Raw genomic sequence first — 16979 nt, forward strand, 5'->3', positions numbered from 1 at the left:
ATTAACGACGAGAAGTAAGAAGCCTTCGATTTCCTTATTAATACTATTAAGGAATTAAAATTACGATATAATCTCCCTAAACCGACTATTATTATTACCGATAAATGTAAGGAAATAAAGCAATCGCTAGTAAAGAATTTTCCTTATACCCAATAATAATTCTGTTTATTCTATATTATTAAGAACCTCTTATATAATATTAAATTAAAGTAGAAGAAGTCAAAGAAGGTTAAAGACGATAATAACGAAGGCGAGGATGGCGATTCTAGCGACAATTCCGATAATGAGGAAGGTATTAATAAATAGGCAATTCCTATCTACTTTAATAACGACGATTATAGTTTCTATACCTCTATACGTAATAGTTTAACCCCTACCGATACTACAAATACTAACGATCCCTATAGTATTGTAAAGTAATTCAAACTCATAATATATGCCTATATAGAAAGCGAATTCTTTATTGCTTAGGAAGATTTGAACAAGCGGTTTATAACCTAAAAATTAATTCTTCGTTATATTTAGAAGAATTAGCTCCCTATTAAAAATTAATGGGTATATTACTATATTGAGCAATATAGAAATTTTGGTATTAGAGTTACCTCCTTAATTAAATTAAGTAATTTTGACGTTAGAAGCTACCTCCTTAACGGTAATAATAATATTTATAAATTGGTTGCCGCCGTTATTGAAATGGCTAATAAATAAAAGTTTACTTTGGTCGAAAAATTAGTAAAGAGTTAGACCCGCTAGAGATACGAATTTATTGCCCGCCCTTACTTAGGTAACTTGCTAATGCAAATTACGTATATTATATTAGAGATAATTAATTGTAAATATCTTTAAGTAAAGAGGAGCCGGCCAATAAATTAATAACCGAACCCTCCTCCCCTCCGCACCCAAATTTCAATGCTTGGCACGTTATTTTGATATAAAATAGCATTTACATAGTAAACTCTAGAGTGTTACGTAAACATGAAAAATCACAGCGATGCCCAATAACATAGTTTTGTATAGGGATTTCTATAGTATATAATATTTTACACATAGGATAGTTCTATAGTATTCATTTATACTACGAAAGACTATGGTACTAAACTAAATACTTGGTATAGTGTTTTAAATTCTACCTCTAGTATAATTGATTAGGTTTACTTATACGATTATTTCGTATAATTTTAGGGGTTAATAAAATTTAAGAGTCAACTACCCTACCTCTCTTACGTTTAACCGCTTGTTTAATAGGGGAGTTTAATTTTAATATAGCTATTTAAATAGAGTTTACTTCTAATTTTAGAGACGAAAACTCTAGTACAATTATTTCAATACAATTTAGTATTAGTTTTAGAGAGGACTACTATTACTTTAGCTACTCTAGAAACGAACCGAAATTGTATATTAGTTTTAGTTTTAGCTTTGGTTTTGGTTCTGGTTCTAGTTCTAGCTCTAGAGAGGGCTTTGTAGAGGGCAAGAATTCTAGTTATAGTTCCAATTCTAGAGAGGGCTCTAGAGAAATCTACTTTAAAGAGAGTTTTAAAGGCGGGAATTTTAAAGGTAGGAGTTTTAGAAGTGGGAGCTCTAGAGGTTCTAATATAGTTATTTAAATATAATTTAGTATTAGTTCTAGAAATGAAAGGCCAAGCTTCTAGTCGCTTCCCGATGTTGCTTCCGATTTGCTATTATAGTTTGAAATATTAGAATTAATTGGCTTCCTGTGACGAACGGCAGTCTTGATCTGCCTAAGTGAGATAGCTGAAGGTAAAGACTATCAAGTGCAGTTCGGTGAAGCCAAAAGGTTCACAACAAGTATCGCGTACGAGTTTCTGATGACGATGGTCTATTGACTACTGTCAAACTATCTGACAATCTGAGTTCTCCAGTCGTCCCTTTATATCCCACATGTCTGTCGTGGTGTATCCTGTTCTCTGGTACTCGCTGGCTCATCCTGAATTCCTGCTCACTTTGAGTTCTTGCTCACTCGTGAGCGCCCTTGGTTGACGTGCGCCCTCTGGTCCAATCCCCGTTTGGGGTTACACTGCCTTGTCTTGGCATGACTGTTGTGTCCCGATGGCTTGGTCGGCCCGTGTACTCGCTTAAGTTCGTGACACTTCCGTACGCGCTTGTATTTAGTACAATTGGGCGTAAGTTCGATAATATTATTATTATCGCTCTCCTAATAAAATAATTTACGTTGTATATTCGGCTATAAGCGTAGTAGGTTGTTAAGGTTGTTCTATTTAATAGGTTTAGCCTTTTTACTCCTTTTCTTACTCTTTAACGTTAGTATAGCCTTCTTACTTCCCTTCTTTAAATCAAGTATAGCTTTCTATTTAAGGGTCTCGAGAATTTTTAGGGTCTTCTACTTTATTTCTATAGGAAGGGCATGTTCGTTAAGGATAACTTTGGTAAAGTTCTTAAGGCGGCCTTTCTTTTTAGGAGTAATGCGAGGGTCTCTAAGACGAAGGTAGAAATTGTAGAAATCCTATTAAAAGAAGATTAGTTAATAATTATATATAGAATAATAAATAGGGTTATAGATAGGCGGAGTATATATAAGGGGCTCTTTATAATACTAACGAGGGTGTATATGAGTAAGGTTTAAGGTTTTTTCTATAATTATCCTATTTAATATAATATAACGATAAAGTAGTTTATATTAAGTAGGGATATTATATTTGTTATTGTAGGGTTCGAGGGTAAGCGGGTCTTTAAATTAGTCGGTTAGGATATACTTCTTTATTTAAAAGTATTTGTAATTAATTAATTCGAGGGCAACGTAACTAATTTATAATAGTAATTTACCTAAATACGTACGGTCGATACATTTTTATTGTTAGCGGGTTTATTAATGTACGATTTTTTCTTTGAAAGTCTAGTATTAATTAGTAATTATTTCTATAATAGTAATAACTAGTTTATAAATATTGTTATTACCGTTAAGAAATTAATTTTTAATATTAAGGTTGTTCGATTCAATTAGCAATGTAATTCTAATACTATAGTTCCTATACTTCTTAATATAATAATATACTTATTAATTTCTAATAGGGAGCCAATTCTTCTAGATATATTGAAGAATTAGTATTTAACCTTTAAACTATTTCTTTAACCTCTCCTAAGCTCCCTAAAACTCTAATTCGGTTTTAGCGTACATTATAAGCTTAAATCTAGTTATAATATTATTGGGATCGTTAGTAACCTTGGTAATTTTGCTTACAATTAGTTTATTAAGGGTATTGTTAGCTCGTACGGATGAATAAACCTTTTGATCAGTTAAATTAAAAGAAACCGGATTTTCCTATTTATTTTTACCCTCTTTATCCTTAGAGTTATTGTCGTCGTTATCCTTCTGTTTCTTCTACTTCTTTTTAGTGTTGAATAGAACGTTTTTAGTAATGTGGAATAAATAAAGCTATTGCTAGGTATTAAGGAATACTTTACCTAATACTTACTTTATTTCTTTATATTTATCTGTAATAATAATAGAGGGGGTTAATAGATTATATCGTAACTTCAATTTATAGGTAGCTTCGATTAAGAAATTAAAGGCTACCTCCTTTTCGTTGTTAATAATATTAAAAATATAATTAAATACTAAGCTAATAAAGGAAACGCTCGAAATTCAGTAAAAGGTATAATTAAACCGGTTAGTATTATACGTATTATTGATAATTATAATTTCGGGGAATATCTTAACTATCGATATATAGGCTAAGAAAGTAAAAACGAGGCCCAATAACCGTTCTAGGTCTTCTAGATCCATCTTCTTAATATATTTAAGATTATTATCGTTAAATAATTTAATTAAAATACCGGTAGGGGTATAATTATTAAAATTATACCGACGAATCTTTGCCTATATATTATATATATCAGCTTGTATATATACGGATTTAAAAAAGTCCTTTCGCACTATAATTATAATCTCTCGAATTCGTATAGCATTAAATTTAAAAATATCGTTAATCTTCTTAAAAATATTTAAATTTATTTTACAACATTAAAGGTACGCAAATAGGTATTAAAATTAATTGTGATTATAAATATAATAGTCTAGAGTAGAATATAATAAAAATACTAAAGATTATCCCTTTTAATATCCTTATTTATAAACCCTTTCTATTAATAATTACACTTTCGTAAGGCTATTTTTCGAATAGTTACTGTAGATTCGCGGGGTTTACTATAGTAGTTACAAATAATATAATACCGTATATAGTCTTTAACGGCGGCTCTAAGGTTATTGCGACCTTATATATAGTTAATTATAAATTTATAAAATTTCACCTATTCGTTAATAATTTCGTAAAGAGCTTTAATCGTAACTGTAGAAAATATAGTACGGTAGAGGGTAGATTAATAATTATATCCCTATAATTAAAGAATTCTTCGTATCTTTCGTCGTCGCTATCGGCCAACTCGGTACCTTTACGAGAAGGGAAATCGCGATTTAAATCAAAATTAAAATCGCTCTCTTACTACAGTAGTTATATTAAAGGGGGTAGACTAGGATTAGGATTAGGATTAGGACCAAGTAATTATATACTAAAATTAATACTAAAATCGCTATTATAGTTGTTAGAATCGCTAAAATCGCTAGGAGAATTAACGAAAGTATCGTCGTCAAAGAAGCCTTTCTACTCTTTAACGTTAATAAAGGGATCGCTATCGCTATCGCTATTAATATTATCGATTTGGGTAAGGTCGATAGCTACGCCGTCATCTAAATTCCACGGCGGTATCTTAAGAATCTTATACGCAATGCGCGCAATATTTTGAGGCTTTAGGAAAGTTAATAACTAGTTCTGGTGATTAATATAATTGATATTTACGTACGTGCGGTCGATTCTAGCCTATTCTGGTGATCAAAGGTAGCTTAGTTGTAAAGAGGGAATAGAAAAAAGGTTATAAAGGTTGAAAGGCATTTACTAAGTCTAAAAATCACTAAATCTAAAGATAGAGGTCGTACATATATGGGTCGTGCACATGGGGTCCACTAGCTGACTGGGCTTGGCACTGTCTTACACGGAAAGGGTATTGTATAATTACAGTAAAAAATATTTTACACGTTAAACCCTAACCAGATGGGTGCCCGTATAGGGATGGGTGCCCGTGTAAGACGACCCGGGTGCCCGCGGATGAAATGCCATAAATTTATAAGGAAAACGAAACGTAGCGGCGAAAACGACGAATAGCGCGAGCAAATAGTAGAATTACGCTTCTAAATTACCAATAGACAGGCCATCCACATAGTACGCATTTAAACCCCAAGTTTCAAACTCTTCTTTACTCCCTGAAAATTTTTCGAGGTAGGGGAGCACCGGTTTTCGGAACGGCGGCAAATCGAGAGAAGGGGAAGCTTTAAGAGAAGCGATCTCAACAATTAATTACTCGATGGAAGAGGCAAATTATCGTTATCGTTCCTAGGAATTCGTCGACCAGGCATTCGAGAAGTAGCTACTAAAACATCGTAGATAGGGTAGTCGCTTAGGGGAACGGGAGCGACCGCGGGGAGGGGAGACTCTTCGGGCGTACCTACGAGAGAAGGGTAACGGTATTAACCTGAAAAGAATGGTCAAATATAATGTAACGGGTCTAAACGAGTTGAGCACAGCGAGCAGTCGTGTAAGGTTGAAATGCTATATTTAATAAGGAAAGTAGGAAAAGAAGACTACACCAGAAGGGTACAATTGAGACAAGGTTTTAAGGTGCGGCGCACGGGCCAGGCAGGCCAGGCAGTCGGGTGGGTCCAACCAACCAGAGGGGGTGCATTGGCCTTGGCGCCGGCCAGCTGCATGCTATTGGCTTGGCAACAGCCAAGCTTAACCCCTAGGCTCTAGCCCTATAACATTTATAACCGCGCGCGATCTTTTCTATCGCTTCGCCTCAATTATACACTTTCATTCTAGCATTAGCAATAAAGGTTCAAGTCAGCCTTACGACTTCGATTCGATCGACTCGCCGCAACGAATTTACTAATTTTTATTTAGATTTTACTCTTTATTTAATTTTACGCTTCGTCGAATTAATATTAGCGCCGGCGCGGGTACCGGTATTAATATCGGGAATCTTAGTACCGGTATTAGCAATATTAGAAATCCGGGTATTAGGGAATCGTTATCGTTATTTCTATCCTTAGCCTTTTGCTATACTTTCTATCAAACATCATGAACTCTTATGGTGTTGAGCCTCATTAGCCTCGTGAGCAGAGCCTCACAAAGTACTAGTACATGGGTAGACAAGGGTGTCTCAAGGGTAGACGAGGCAAGCGGATATAAAAGGAAGCGTTATATCTTGGACTAGAGGGCTCTAGAGGGCAAAAAATGTGTATATATATATACTATAGAGAAGACTAGAGAAGAAAGGGAAAAGAAATGTAGAGGGCTAAAATACAAAAGGGTGTGAGGGCATGGACCTATACGATAAGATAAGAGAGGGGTGGGGATATAAACCCACCCGACAATACGCTCCCGTAGCCCGAAATAGCTTATAGGGACTCTCATAAGTAAACAAACAATAAAACCATAGTATTGAGGCTCTTAATTACCCCAAGGAACCTTCCTAGCTTCTAAACCTAATATTAATACAAATTTGCTATACTTATCCGCTTTTAATGGTTTCGTTAAGCCGTTTACAATTATGTCCTTTCCTTTAGTATCAATAATATTAAATTCCTCCGCTTCGACGTTCTCAATAATCTATTTAAATTTAATATTTATATACTTATTCCTCCCGGGTACTTTACGATTAAATACCCTATCCCTTATATTCTTCCTATCTATATATAGTATTTTCAACGGCGGTTGAGTATACCCTAGCTCTTTTATTATATACGTAATCTATTATAATAATTTTATAGTTGGAACCAAATTTGTAAATTCCGCCTCTATTATATTAGTTATTACGAAAGCTTACTTTTTTAACTTTTAAAAAATTAGTCCCCTAGCTAGAAATACTATATAGCCGCTAGTATTATAACGAGTCGCTAAGTCGTCTATAAATCAAGTATTGTTAAATATTTTTAAATCTATACTCTAGGGTAAGATTCTCCCTCCTAAAACGATGCCCGTATCCCCCGTCTTAGTTAAATAACGAAAGAAATTTTTCATTATAGCTATAGAGCCAATTATTAGTGTCGTATTAGCCTTATATAATTTATTAACCGTAAAGGTAATATTTAATCGTATACCTATTAATAGGTAATTTAAACTACTAATCTTCTTTATATATTTCTTTTATTGCTTTGGTAATTCGTCCTTAGTCTTATGATCTCTAATTTTAGTTTCTTGAGGCAATAGCGTATTAATTCCGTATAGATTATTGTAATTAAATTTCTTAATTAAAGATTTCGTATACTTAATTTAAAATATAAAAATTATTCTTTCTTCCCTATTCCTTACAATATCGAAGCTTAAAAAAATCTTTACCTCCCCCAAATACTTAAGCTTGAAAATAGGTTAAGAGTTTATTTTTAATATCGAAGATAATTGTTTTAAAGGGTATTATAATAAGGAGGTTATCGACGTAGAGTACTAGTAGCGCTCCCAACTTTTCATTATTGAATAAATAAATATTATTACTTACCGGTACGAAACCTAGGCCTTTTAAAATTAGTAAAAGGGTTTAAAACTAATATAAAGGCGCTCTCTTAAATCCGTAGAACGCTCTTCGAAGTAAACAAACTAAGCGATTTCTCCTATCCCGAAATCCCTTCTTAAGCCCTATCGGTTTATCCCGAAATCCTTTTCAAATTCTATTAGTTGCTTAACGTAGTATTTCTTATTTAAGGGTATTTGGGCGTTCAGGAATATTATATTAAAATCAAATTGGTAATAATCTAAATCTAGTACTACTATAATAGTTAAAAATATTTTAACGTTTACCGTATTAGTTATTATAGCGTAGACTTCTTCTAAATCCTAAGAGCCTTAATACGCTACCTATTTAACTCTAACCTCCTTTATTTTTCAACTCGAGGTTTTCTTGCTTATTATAAACCTACTTTTTAAATAAAATTATTATTTCCGGGGTAATTAAAATTAGTTTATAGACTCCCCTATCTTCTAAGATTTGAATTTACTTCTTTATAATAGGTTTTTCATAATCCTTAAAGTTTAGTCGCTTCCTCGCTTAATTATAATTCTTAAGAATACCCGGGGAAACTTCGAAGTTATATATTATTTTAACCGCCATGAAATATAATAATTCAATATTTTATTAAATAACCCCTTTTTTTTATAAACTAAAGTAGAAGGAAGGAATTATTAAATTACTATATACGTCTCTCTAAATTGTACAATTACTATTAACTACCCTTATTTTATTAATTATATTTATTAATATTAGTATTATTCGTCTTCGCGGTCTACTAGAAGCCGTCGTTGATAGCGCTTATTTTAGTACCGCTACCGAAATCTCCGGTACCGTTATTAGAACCTCCGGTACTATTATTGGGATTTTTAGTATTGAGGATATTCTAGGTTGCTCTATTATTGAGAGACCGACTCGGCGGGCAGTGTCACTTTTCTCCGCGGGCAGTCCCATAGTAATCCCTAACCCTGTGATATTCCGTGTGGTTTTGAACATCCTCGTATTATTCTAGTGACATCTAGTAATGATTTCGTAGTATTGAACGTTCTATTATAATTTAATGAAATAAGATCTAAGTACTACAATTGTATTTATACGTAAAATTTAACTATTTAACTCCTACTTACTCCCCCACCTTCTTTCTTGAAGGTTTTACCGTTCTACCGCTTCTAATTACAGTTAGCGTTAACGAAGGTACTAACGAAGGTACTACCGAACGTATTATAGTACGTTTTTTATAGGCAGGTTATTCGTTAGAATTTGATAAGATCGAGGGTATAAAGATTAGAGGAACCTCGCTACTTAAATAGAAGAATTTGGCGAAGAGGGTTCTTGCACCTTAATAGTAGAACTAATAGTAAAAGCCTTAATAGTACTCTCTTTACCTATACTAACCTTATTAACCGTTTCGAATTAGGATTATCGCCGGCGGAGCGATAGTTTTAATATCTAATTACTCTTTCCCCCGTTGTTTATTCCCTTCGTTATTATTTTCTTAATTACTTTCCCCTTTCCCTTCCCCTTCCCTTTTCCTCTCCTAGACCCGTTATTAAGAATTTACTATTCCTTAGGTAATACGATTACGCTATTCTTCGGCCGCCCTTTAATTTTATCGGCTATTTTAGGGTCCTTAAAATCAAAATAAAATTATATTGATTCTAACGTATATTAATATAAATGAAAAGGGAATAGAGGTAAAGGGGATATTATATATTAAAGGCGTTCGGATATAATAACGATAATGGATATCCTAGCGGCCTAATTAACTTTTAATTTTAAGCTTTATTAATGTTTTGTAATAGTAGGGGATATTATATTGTTTTTGAATAATATAATTATATTCCCCTAAATTACGTACTAATCTTTTCTTTATATTTAAAGATATTCTAAATAGAATAATATATAATTAAGAACGTATAAAATTAAGACTATAATATATAATTCGTTGGGGTAAATCCCTTAGGACATAAAACCTTTTATTATTAGTAAATTCGTTACTTATTTTAATATTCAATTAATTACATTTTTTTCTTACTAATTACACTCCCTTTTATATATAAAGAAATTACTCTTACCGTTAATTAAAAAATTCTTAATCCGGTAATTAATCGATTCGTTAAGGGAAGTAATTATTAAATTAAAATTATAGTATTAGTAAGTATAATAGCGTGCTTATTAGTAGCAGTATAATATATATGTATATTTTGTAAATATAGTAAAATCTTTTATTAATTAGAGAATTTACTAATTAATCGCTACTATTGCTATATAAATACTACTTTATTAAGTATAAAAACTATTATTTTCTAAAATTTCAAAAGATTATAATAAATATATTCGATAGTTAATGACGAATTTAAATTATATACGGCCGTTTATAATATCGATTTATCGTTTTAATTAAAAGTAATAGGCTCTCACTTATTTTTAAACTTTAAATCGCTACCTTCGTTAGGGGTACGTTTTTATTTCCTCTTTACTTATAAAAGAATATTACAATTAATATAGAATACGTAGATTTGTTATTAAGCGTTTAGGAATACTATTATTAAAATTATTTTAATTAATTATCAAAGTTTATAATAATAATTTTTAGCTTAATTACTCTTACTTTATAACGTAATTCATCGAATATATTAATTAGCTAAATAAATTTATTGACCTTTTCGTTATTAATAAGCCCGAAAGTAATAAAATAGATGGAGTTAATATTCGTTATATTAATAACGATAGTAAAGGGGTAACTGTAGTAATTAATCTTATAAATATTATTCATATTTAAATATTTTAAATAATTCCGCTATTATTCTATATAAAATTTCTAAATCTATATAATATTAAATAATTGGTTAGGGTTATTTTTAAATTATTCAACGACGTAAAGTACTTTAACTGTACCTAGTATATTAAAATACCTAATAAGAGTTCTTATAGCTTTATAATTATTGCATTAACCCTTCTTATAATTATTAATATCCTTCTATATAAATATAGTAATCTTGAATTCCCGTTTAATAATAATTAAAATATTCCTTACCCTAATACCGGGTTGATAAGATAAGGCAACTACTCTTTTAAATAGTTTATTAATTCTTTTATAATGTTATAAATAAGTAAAAGTATATAGAGAGGGCATATAATTATAAATGTAGTATTTTGGGTCGGTAGAAGGTCGATAAATTTATTACTAGTTGTTGTTTTCGAGGGTAATTACTATACTCATTTATTTATAATTATATTTACGATTTCTTATTTTTCTGAATTTAGCTATAGAAGGACGAAGTTAATTATAATAGTTATAAATTAAGCGGTAGTACGTTAACTTACTTTATCGATAATTAGCTATTTAAGTACAATCAAAAGCTACATTATAAAGCCGTCCTTATTTATTAAAGGTATTTTATATATCCTTTATAGAAGGAAGTAGTTAGAGTATAATATCTTCGGTAGTTAGGTTGGAAATATCCTATTGCTCGCTATTATTTAATCCCTCGTTATTATTAGAATTAATAAAACCGTTATCGTTATTAGAGGGATTACCGCGGCCTTATCGTTAAGTAGAGGTAGGTACGGCGGGTACGGTGGGTGCGGTGGGTGCGGTAGACGTAATAGGCGATGTAGGAGTAAGTTTATTTGTGCTAGTAGTATATTCCGAGTTGGAATCGCTAGCGATGTCGATAGCGGATATTTTATTAAGGAGAAAAAGGTCAGTAAATAAATGGTTGTATTACGACGAATATATTGAGGTTGAAATTGTGTTGATACGGTTTATTTTCGTAGAATTATAGTGGTTAGTTGACGGTCTTGTTGATTGCATTGTAAAGAAATCGCGCAAGTAACCTCGCTTAGGATCTCACGATAGTTGCAAATCGCTAAATTAAACGTGTCAAGTTTAGGTTTATTAGGGTTAGGGATTACTATAGCACTGCCCGCGGAGTCTTATATAGTAGAGTTAGCTATACGGGCAATGTCACTGCCCGCGTAGTCTTTTGACACTGCCCGCCGAGTCGGTCCCATTATTGAAGCTTCTACCCCCGAAAATATTCGAACTTAGTCTAGGGTTACTTTATTCTCCTCCGTTATTAATCCCCTAATTAGAGGGTTAGGTATTGAATACCGGCGTAATTAATTGCGGGAAAATAATACAGGTACTTTTTCTTTTAGATTATAGGGGTTAATAAAGGATAAATTTACAAATAATTCGTCGAAAGGTAAATTTTCCTCTTCGTATCCTTCTTCTTCGTCCGTTTTAATACAGATACTACTATTTTTTCGTTATTTTTTTTAAATAATTCTAATATATCTTTATTATTATTAAAGGATTAAAACGATAAGTCCCCTTCTTTATTTTATTTAATAGATTAGAAGATATTAATTTTAATCGATATTACTAGTCCCTATAGTATTAATTACTATAACTCCCGTATTATATCTTTTATTAGTATAAACGTATTCGAATTTTCTCCGGCTAGCTCGTCCTCCGGTCCTATAATTAGGTTCGACAGTCCTATAAATAGATTAGTCGGGCTTATAGAAGGGGTTGTTAATTTTAAAAATAAATTCGCCGGGCCTAAAAATAGTAATATCGGAATATTAGAGAAAGGAATCGAATTTAAAGAGATTAGTACCGGTATAATATCTAGTAATAGCGTAGGTAGGGTAATTACTACGGGATTGGATTTAGTAATACTTAATATTATTTTAGGTATTGAATTGTCTTTCGATTCGAATTGAAATATTTATAATTCCTTTAATTAATTATTAATAATTATTATTTATACCTTCTTCTTACTTTTTAATACTTCCTCTACCTATTTGATAGACTAATTTAAAAGATAATAATATGGTTAAGTACCTCTTCTTTTGGACTTTCTTTTGAAGATATTTTTAGGAACCTTACTACGTTAGCCTTAATAAATTATTTAGTTTCTAAGTTTTAAATTAAAAAGACCTTACTGTTCAAATTACTATATCCTACTAAATAACTTCGCTTTACCCTTTCTACAAATTTATTACTTTATACCCGCCTTTCTTTCATAATATAATAATATACTATATAATAATACTTTTATAAATATTTAATATTCAATTTAGGATTTGGAATCCTAACTGCCTTATTAAGGATTTTATATAGATTGATATACTCTTTATTAGATTTCGTAGGGAGGAAATTCATTACCTTAATTACTAAATTAATAATTAGAGGCTGTAGTTTAATAGGAATACTATATTCTAAAATTATTATCCTTATCTTTTCTATTATTACTTTTCTAATTCTTTTTAGTACTCTATTTATTTAGGGAATATATATTGATGTTTTAATAATTTCGATCCTTTCCTAACGTCCTTAAATAATAATCGAATTGTTTTAAAAATCTTTAGACCCGAAATTGAATTCTATATTACTATTTAAGCCCAAAATTTTCACTTTTAAGATAATTTATAATTCGAAGTATTTTTTCTATTCTTTAATAACTACTAAGCCGTCCTTCGTTTTTTTTAATTATTTTAATTTAATAAAAACCGCTAATTATATAAATAAAATAGACTATATATTTATACCCTGTATACTTCGATATATTATAATTCTAAGTATTAATTCTTACGAACTCCAAGGGCTTTGTTACTACCGGGCTTAAAACTTTATATATAATATTTATTAATTTATTCCGTAAATAGGCATTACAATTGTTCTAAATATTTCTAATATTAGCTAGTTTTATTCTAATATCTTTACAGGCCTTTAAAATTTGTTCTTTTCTTATATATATTAGACGGCGATATATAATATTATAATTTATTATACCGCCTAGTATTAGGCCCGGTATTTGAGGGTAGTACTTTTAATCGATCGGTTCTAGTAGTAAAACTAGTAGGATGAGTAGGTTATTTACCCAGTAGCACTATATTTACTATCCTTAATATTTCCCCTTATTGAAAGAGAGCCTATTTATTTCTATACTCTATATTATATCGCTATTAATTAAACCCATTATTATTAAAGAATTAGCTGGTATTAATAGAGAGAATAATACGTCTTTAATTTTTATAAAGATATAATCCCCTAAAAGTATTAGTAGTTTTAATTCAACTACCCCAATATAGTATAATTTTGAAAATTGGCCATTTCTTACTTAATAGCTTATAAATTTTGGTAAAGGGTATAATTCTATAAACTATTTAACGTCGTTGAAAAAATTTAATATATATCCGCTATCGAATATTACTATATTTCTATATAATAAAATTGCTTCTGGAATTTATTAGATTTTAATAAACTTTAATTAAATACTAACGCTACTCTATATATATTTAGAAGTAATTAGTTCTAAATTATCCGTTAGGAATTCTTGTAAAAATCCTTTAGCAAGTTATCGTTAAAGGATAAACCGCCCAAATTAAATGATAAGTTAAAGTTAATAGTAGAGGTAGCCGGGTTATAAATATTAGACTTGTTATTTGCGACTGTAGTAATTGTACTAAAATTTATAGCCTTATTCTTTTCTTCGATAGCCTTTTTTTTATTCCTTTAATTATCCGGGGCCTTTTTGGGTTTATACTACTAATAACCGGGAATATTAAAGGTATGATAATGGCTATAAAGGAAATACTTTTATCCTCTAACAATTTTCTTATTATATTTATTATAAGGAGTTAAGTCCCAGCTATTAACTCTTCCTCTATTTCTTTTTCTTCTATTACTGCTACTCTTGGTCTTTATACTTTTAGTTTTAATTTTGGTAACGATTATATTACTATACGTTTTCTTAGTATTAATTAGGGTTGATAACGAATTTAAGAACTTCTTAGTAGTAAATAATCCCTTATTTAGGTCGGCAGTTTATAATTTAGTATTAATTGGGTAGGAGTATTTAATAGCATTAAAAAGTTTCTTAATTTAATATTATCGTTAATAATATAGCCGATATCCTTAATGTACTTACGTAAAGTTTAATAATATATAAAGAAAGATTTGAGGGAAATAAAGGAAGCCTACTTGAAGGTTTGATACTTTTTGAGAACGTCGTTCTTAGCCTTATTAATAATATTGGAAATACTATTATAAATTAGGTCGAATAGATACTTCGGGTTATTATTATTTTCGTCTTAACTATTGATTATTAGGATGGACTAGATATTATTATTATTAATAGTGGAATGAATAACGCTTATAACCTTGGCGTAATCTATATATTATTTAGCTAGCGCTTTCTCGTCCTTAGCTTTCGTAGCCTCCTTAACCTTAAGTACGGGGATAATCGTTGTAATGTATAGTTTTAAGCTTAGGGATGCTAATTGAATGCGTAAAGTACGAGCTTAAGTATTAAGATTAATTTTTCCCTTAAGGGGAATTAAAGTTGTAATTGTATTAAATTCTATTATATCGGAAGAGTGGCTAAGGTCGACGGGAAAGATTATTTCGTCGGCGGGTAGGGTCGTAATTTTAGGGTTTATTATAGTATATAAGTAAATTGTTATTGTATTACTGAAAATCTTTATTTTTCGTAGTAAGCCGTAGTTGTATTGTAGGTTAAGGTCGATACAAGATATTTTGTTGTCGGCGGGCGGGTATTGTAATATGACGTATGCGTAGAGATTATGTGATGCGACGGCGGCTTAATTTTTAGATGCGCGTAATGGTAGCGAAAACGATACGATTTAGTATTGTTAGAGGGCTTATAACCTTTTGGACTAGAGGGCTCTAGAGGGTAAAAAATGTATAGATATATGTGCTATGGAGAAGATTAGGGAAGAAAGGGAAAAGAAATGTGGAGGGCTAAAATACAGAAGGGTGTGAGGGCATGGACCCACACGATAAGACAAGGGAGGGGTGGGGACATGAACCCACCCGACAACATTATATTATATAGTCTAGCTTACTCTAATTTGAATAATATAGTTTTTCTCCTACTCTCTTGCATACATTTTGATAGGTTATAAGCCCGGCTCCCGTTGTGCGGCAGTTGTACCGATACTACGGGTTGGAAACCACTAAACCGCATTTAATTTAGTGTATCGGTAAATACGTTCTTCCGAATAAACGATCGATCCGAACCCAATTCTAACCTTACATTCCAACCGACTAGAATAAATATTCTATCCTGTCTCCCTCGTATTATTCAATTATTTAAAATACTAAAAATAGTACAAATCAGACGGGAAATTACATTAAAAATCGGGTATTCATCCCTTTATTCCAAAGATTAGACCGCTAATTTCGTCTTTTTTCTAATATTAAATAGAAAAGTAAATAATAACGGTTCGGAAACGGGAAAGGGTAGCAACCGACGTAGTTATTAACGTAAATATTCTTAATTTAGAGGCCCTATCTAGCCTCTAACCGCTATACGTACTATAAAATAAAACGAATTCCTACGGTTGGTTAGAACTATTGTACGCCTATTAAAGTATAGTAGTTTATAGAACCCTATAAATGCAAAGAGCGATAGTACGTTCGAGGCGGTAGGGATACTATTATTAGTGTTAGAAGAATTCGAGGAGGTAGGGATAGTTAGTAAGATCGAACTACCGAGTAATAGGGATATATTGAATTTAGATCCCTAAATACCGGTGGTCTCCTAAATTTATAAATATAAACGGAATTTCTATTCTAATTTAGACTAATTTATTTCTATAATAATAATAATACGCTTATTTACCTAATATATTAAATAAATTTTTTTTTTAACTTTATTAGACTCATTAATATAGTTCTACGTACTAGAACTAATAATAACGATTGTAAAGATATTATTAAGGTTATTGTGAACTAGCTCGATAGGGCCTCGACCCTGGATAAGTTCGGAAAAGATAATGAATTTATAGAAAGCGGACCCAACGGTACAAGACCGGTAGCTCTGCGTATCGTTCCTGTCCCGATTATTACGAGTCCCTCCGTTACTTTTAATCCGATTTCCCTTATTGGTATTAATATTAATACTAATCTAAAATTAGATAGTAAAGACAATTATAAAGCTTAGAATTGCTTCTAATCGTCTATAATCAACGTTATAGGTAGTTCTGATATTATAAAGATTTATCCTACTGAGGATAAGGTCCCTACCTATTCCTTAAAAGCCTAGAGAAATAAATAATATTGTTATATTAAAATCATCTCTATAACCTTTAGCGAATTAACCGAGAGATTATTAGAGGGAAAGATAATCGTAGTTAGGTTTTTTATTAAGGCTAAATAAGAATATTTAAACGAAGGTATTAGCGCCCTGTAGAAAATTTAATAAGAGTAGAATAATTTAAAATTAACCAAGCTCGATAATATTTAAATTCTTAACTAAAGATTTCTTCTTTGTAAGAAAAATATATTATTATTAGTTTAGAGTATCGATTCTCGGAAAGCTAACTAATTTTAAAACTATTGTAAGCGCTTA

General features: G+C 31.0%; 1 protein-coding gene across 1 annotated transcript; it reads left to right on the forward strand.

The window, feature by feature from the left end:
- Window positions 1–1899: 1899 nt before the first annotated feature.
- On the forward strand, window positions 1900–4727 carry B0H65DRAFT_441588 (uncharacterized protein; the record flags this gene model as incomplete). Its single annotated transcript, XM_062825537.1, has 6 exons — window positions 1900–1980; window positions 2131–2141; window positions 2377–2405; window positions 4220–4239; window positions 4384–4534; window positions 4576–4727. The coding sequence occupies 6 exons, from the start codon at window positions 1900–1902 to the stop codon at window positions 4725–4727; spliced, it is 444 nt and encodes a 147-aa protein (XP_062683110.1).
- Between the last annotated feature and the right edge of the window lie 12252 nt (window positions 4728–16979).

The sequence above is a fragment of the Neurospora tetraspora genome (assembly GCF_033439725.1).
Source record: "Neurospora tetraspora strain CBS 560.94 chromosome Unknown B0H65scaffold_3, whole genome shotgun sequence".
In the NCBI taxonomy this organism is placed as follows: Eukaryota; Fungi; Ascomycota; class Sordariomycetes; order Sordariales; family Sordariaceae; genus Neurospora; species Neurospora tetraspora.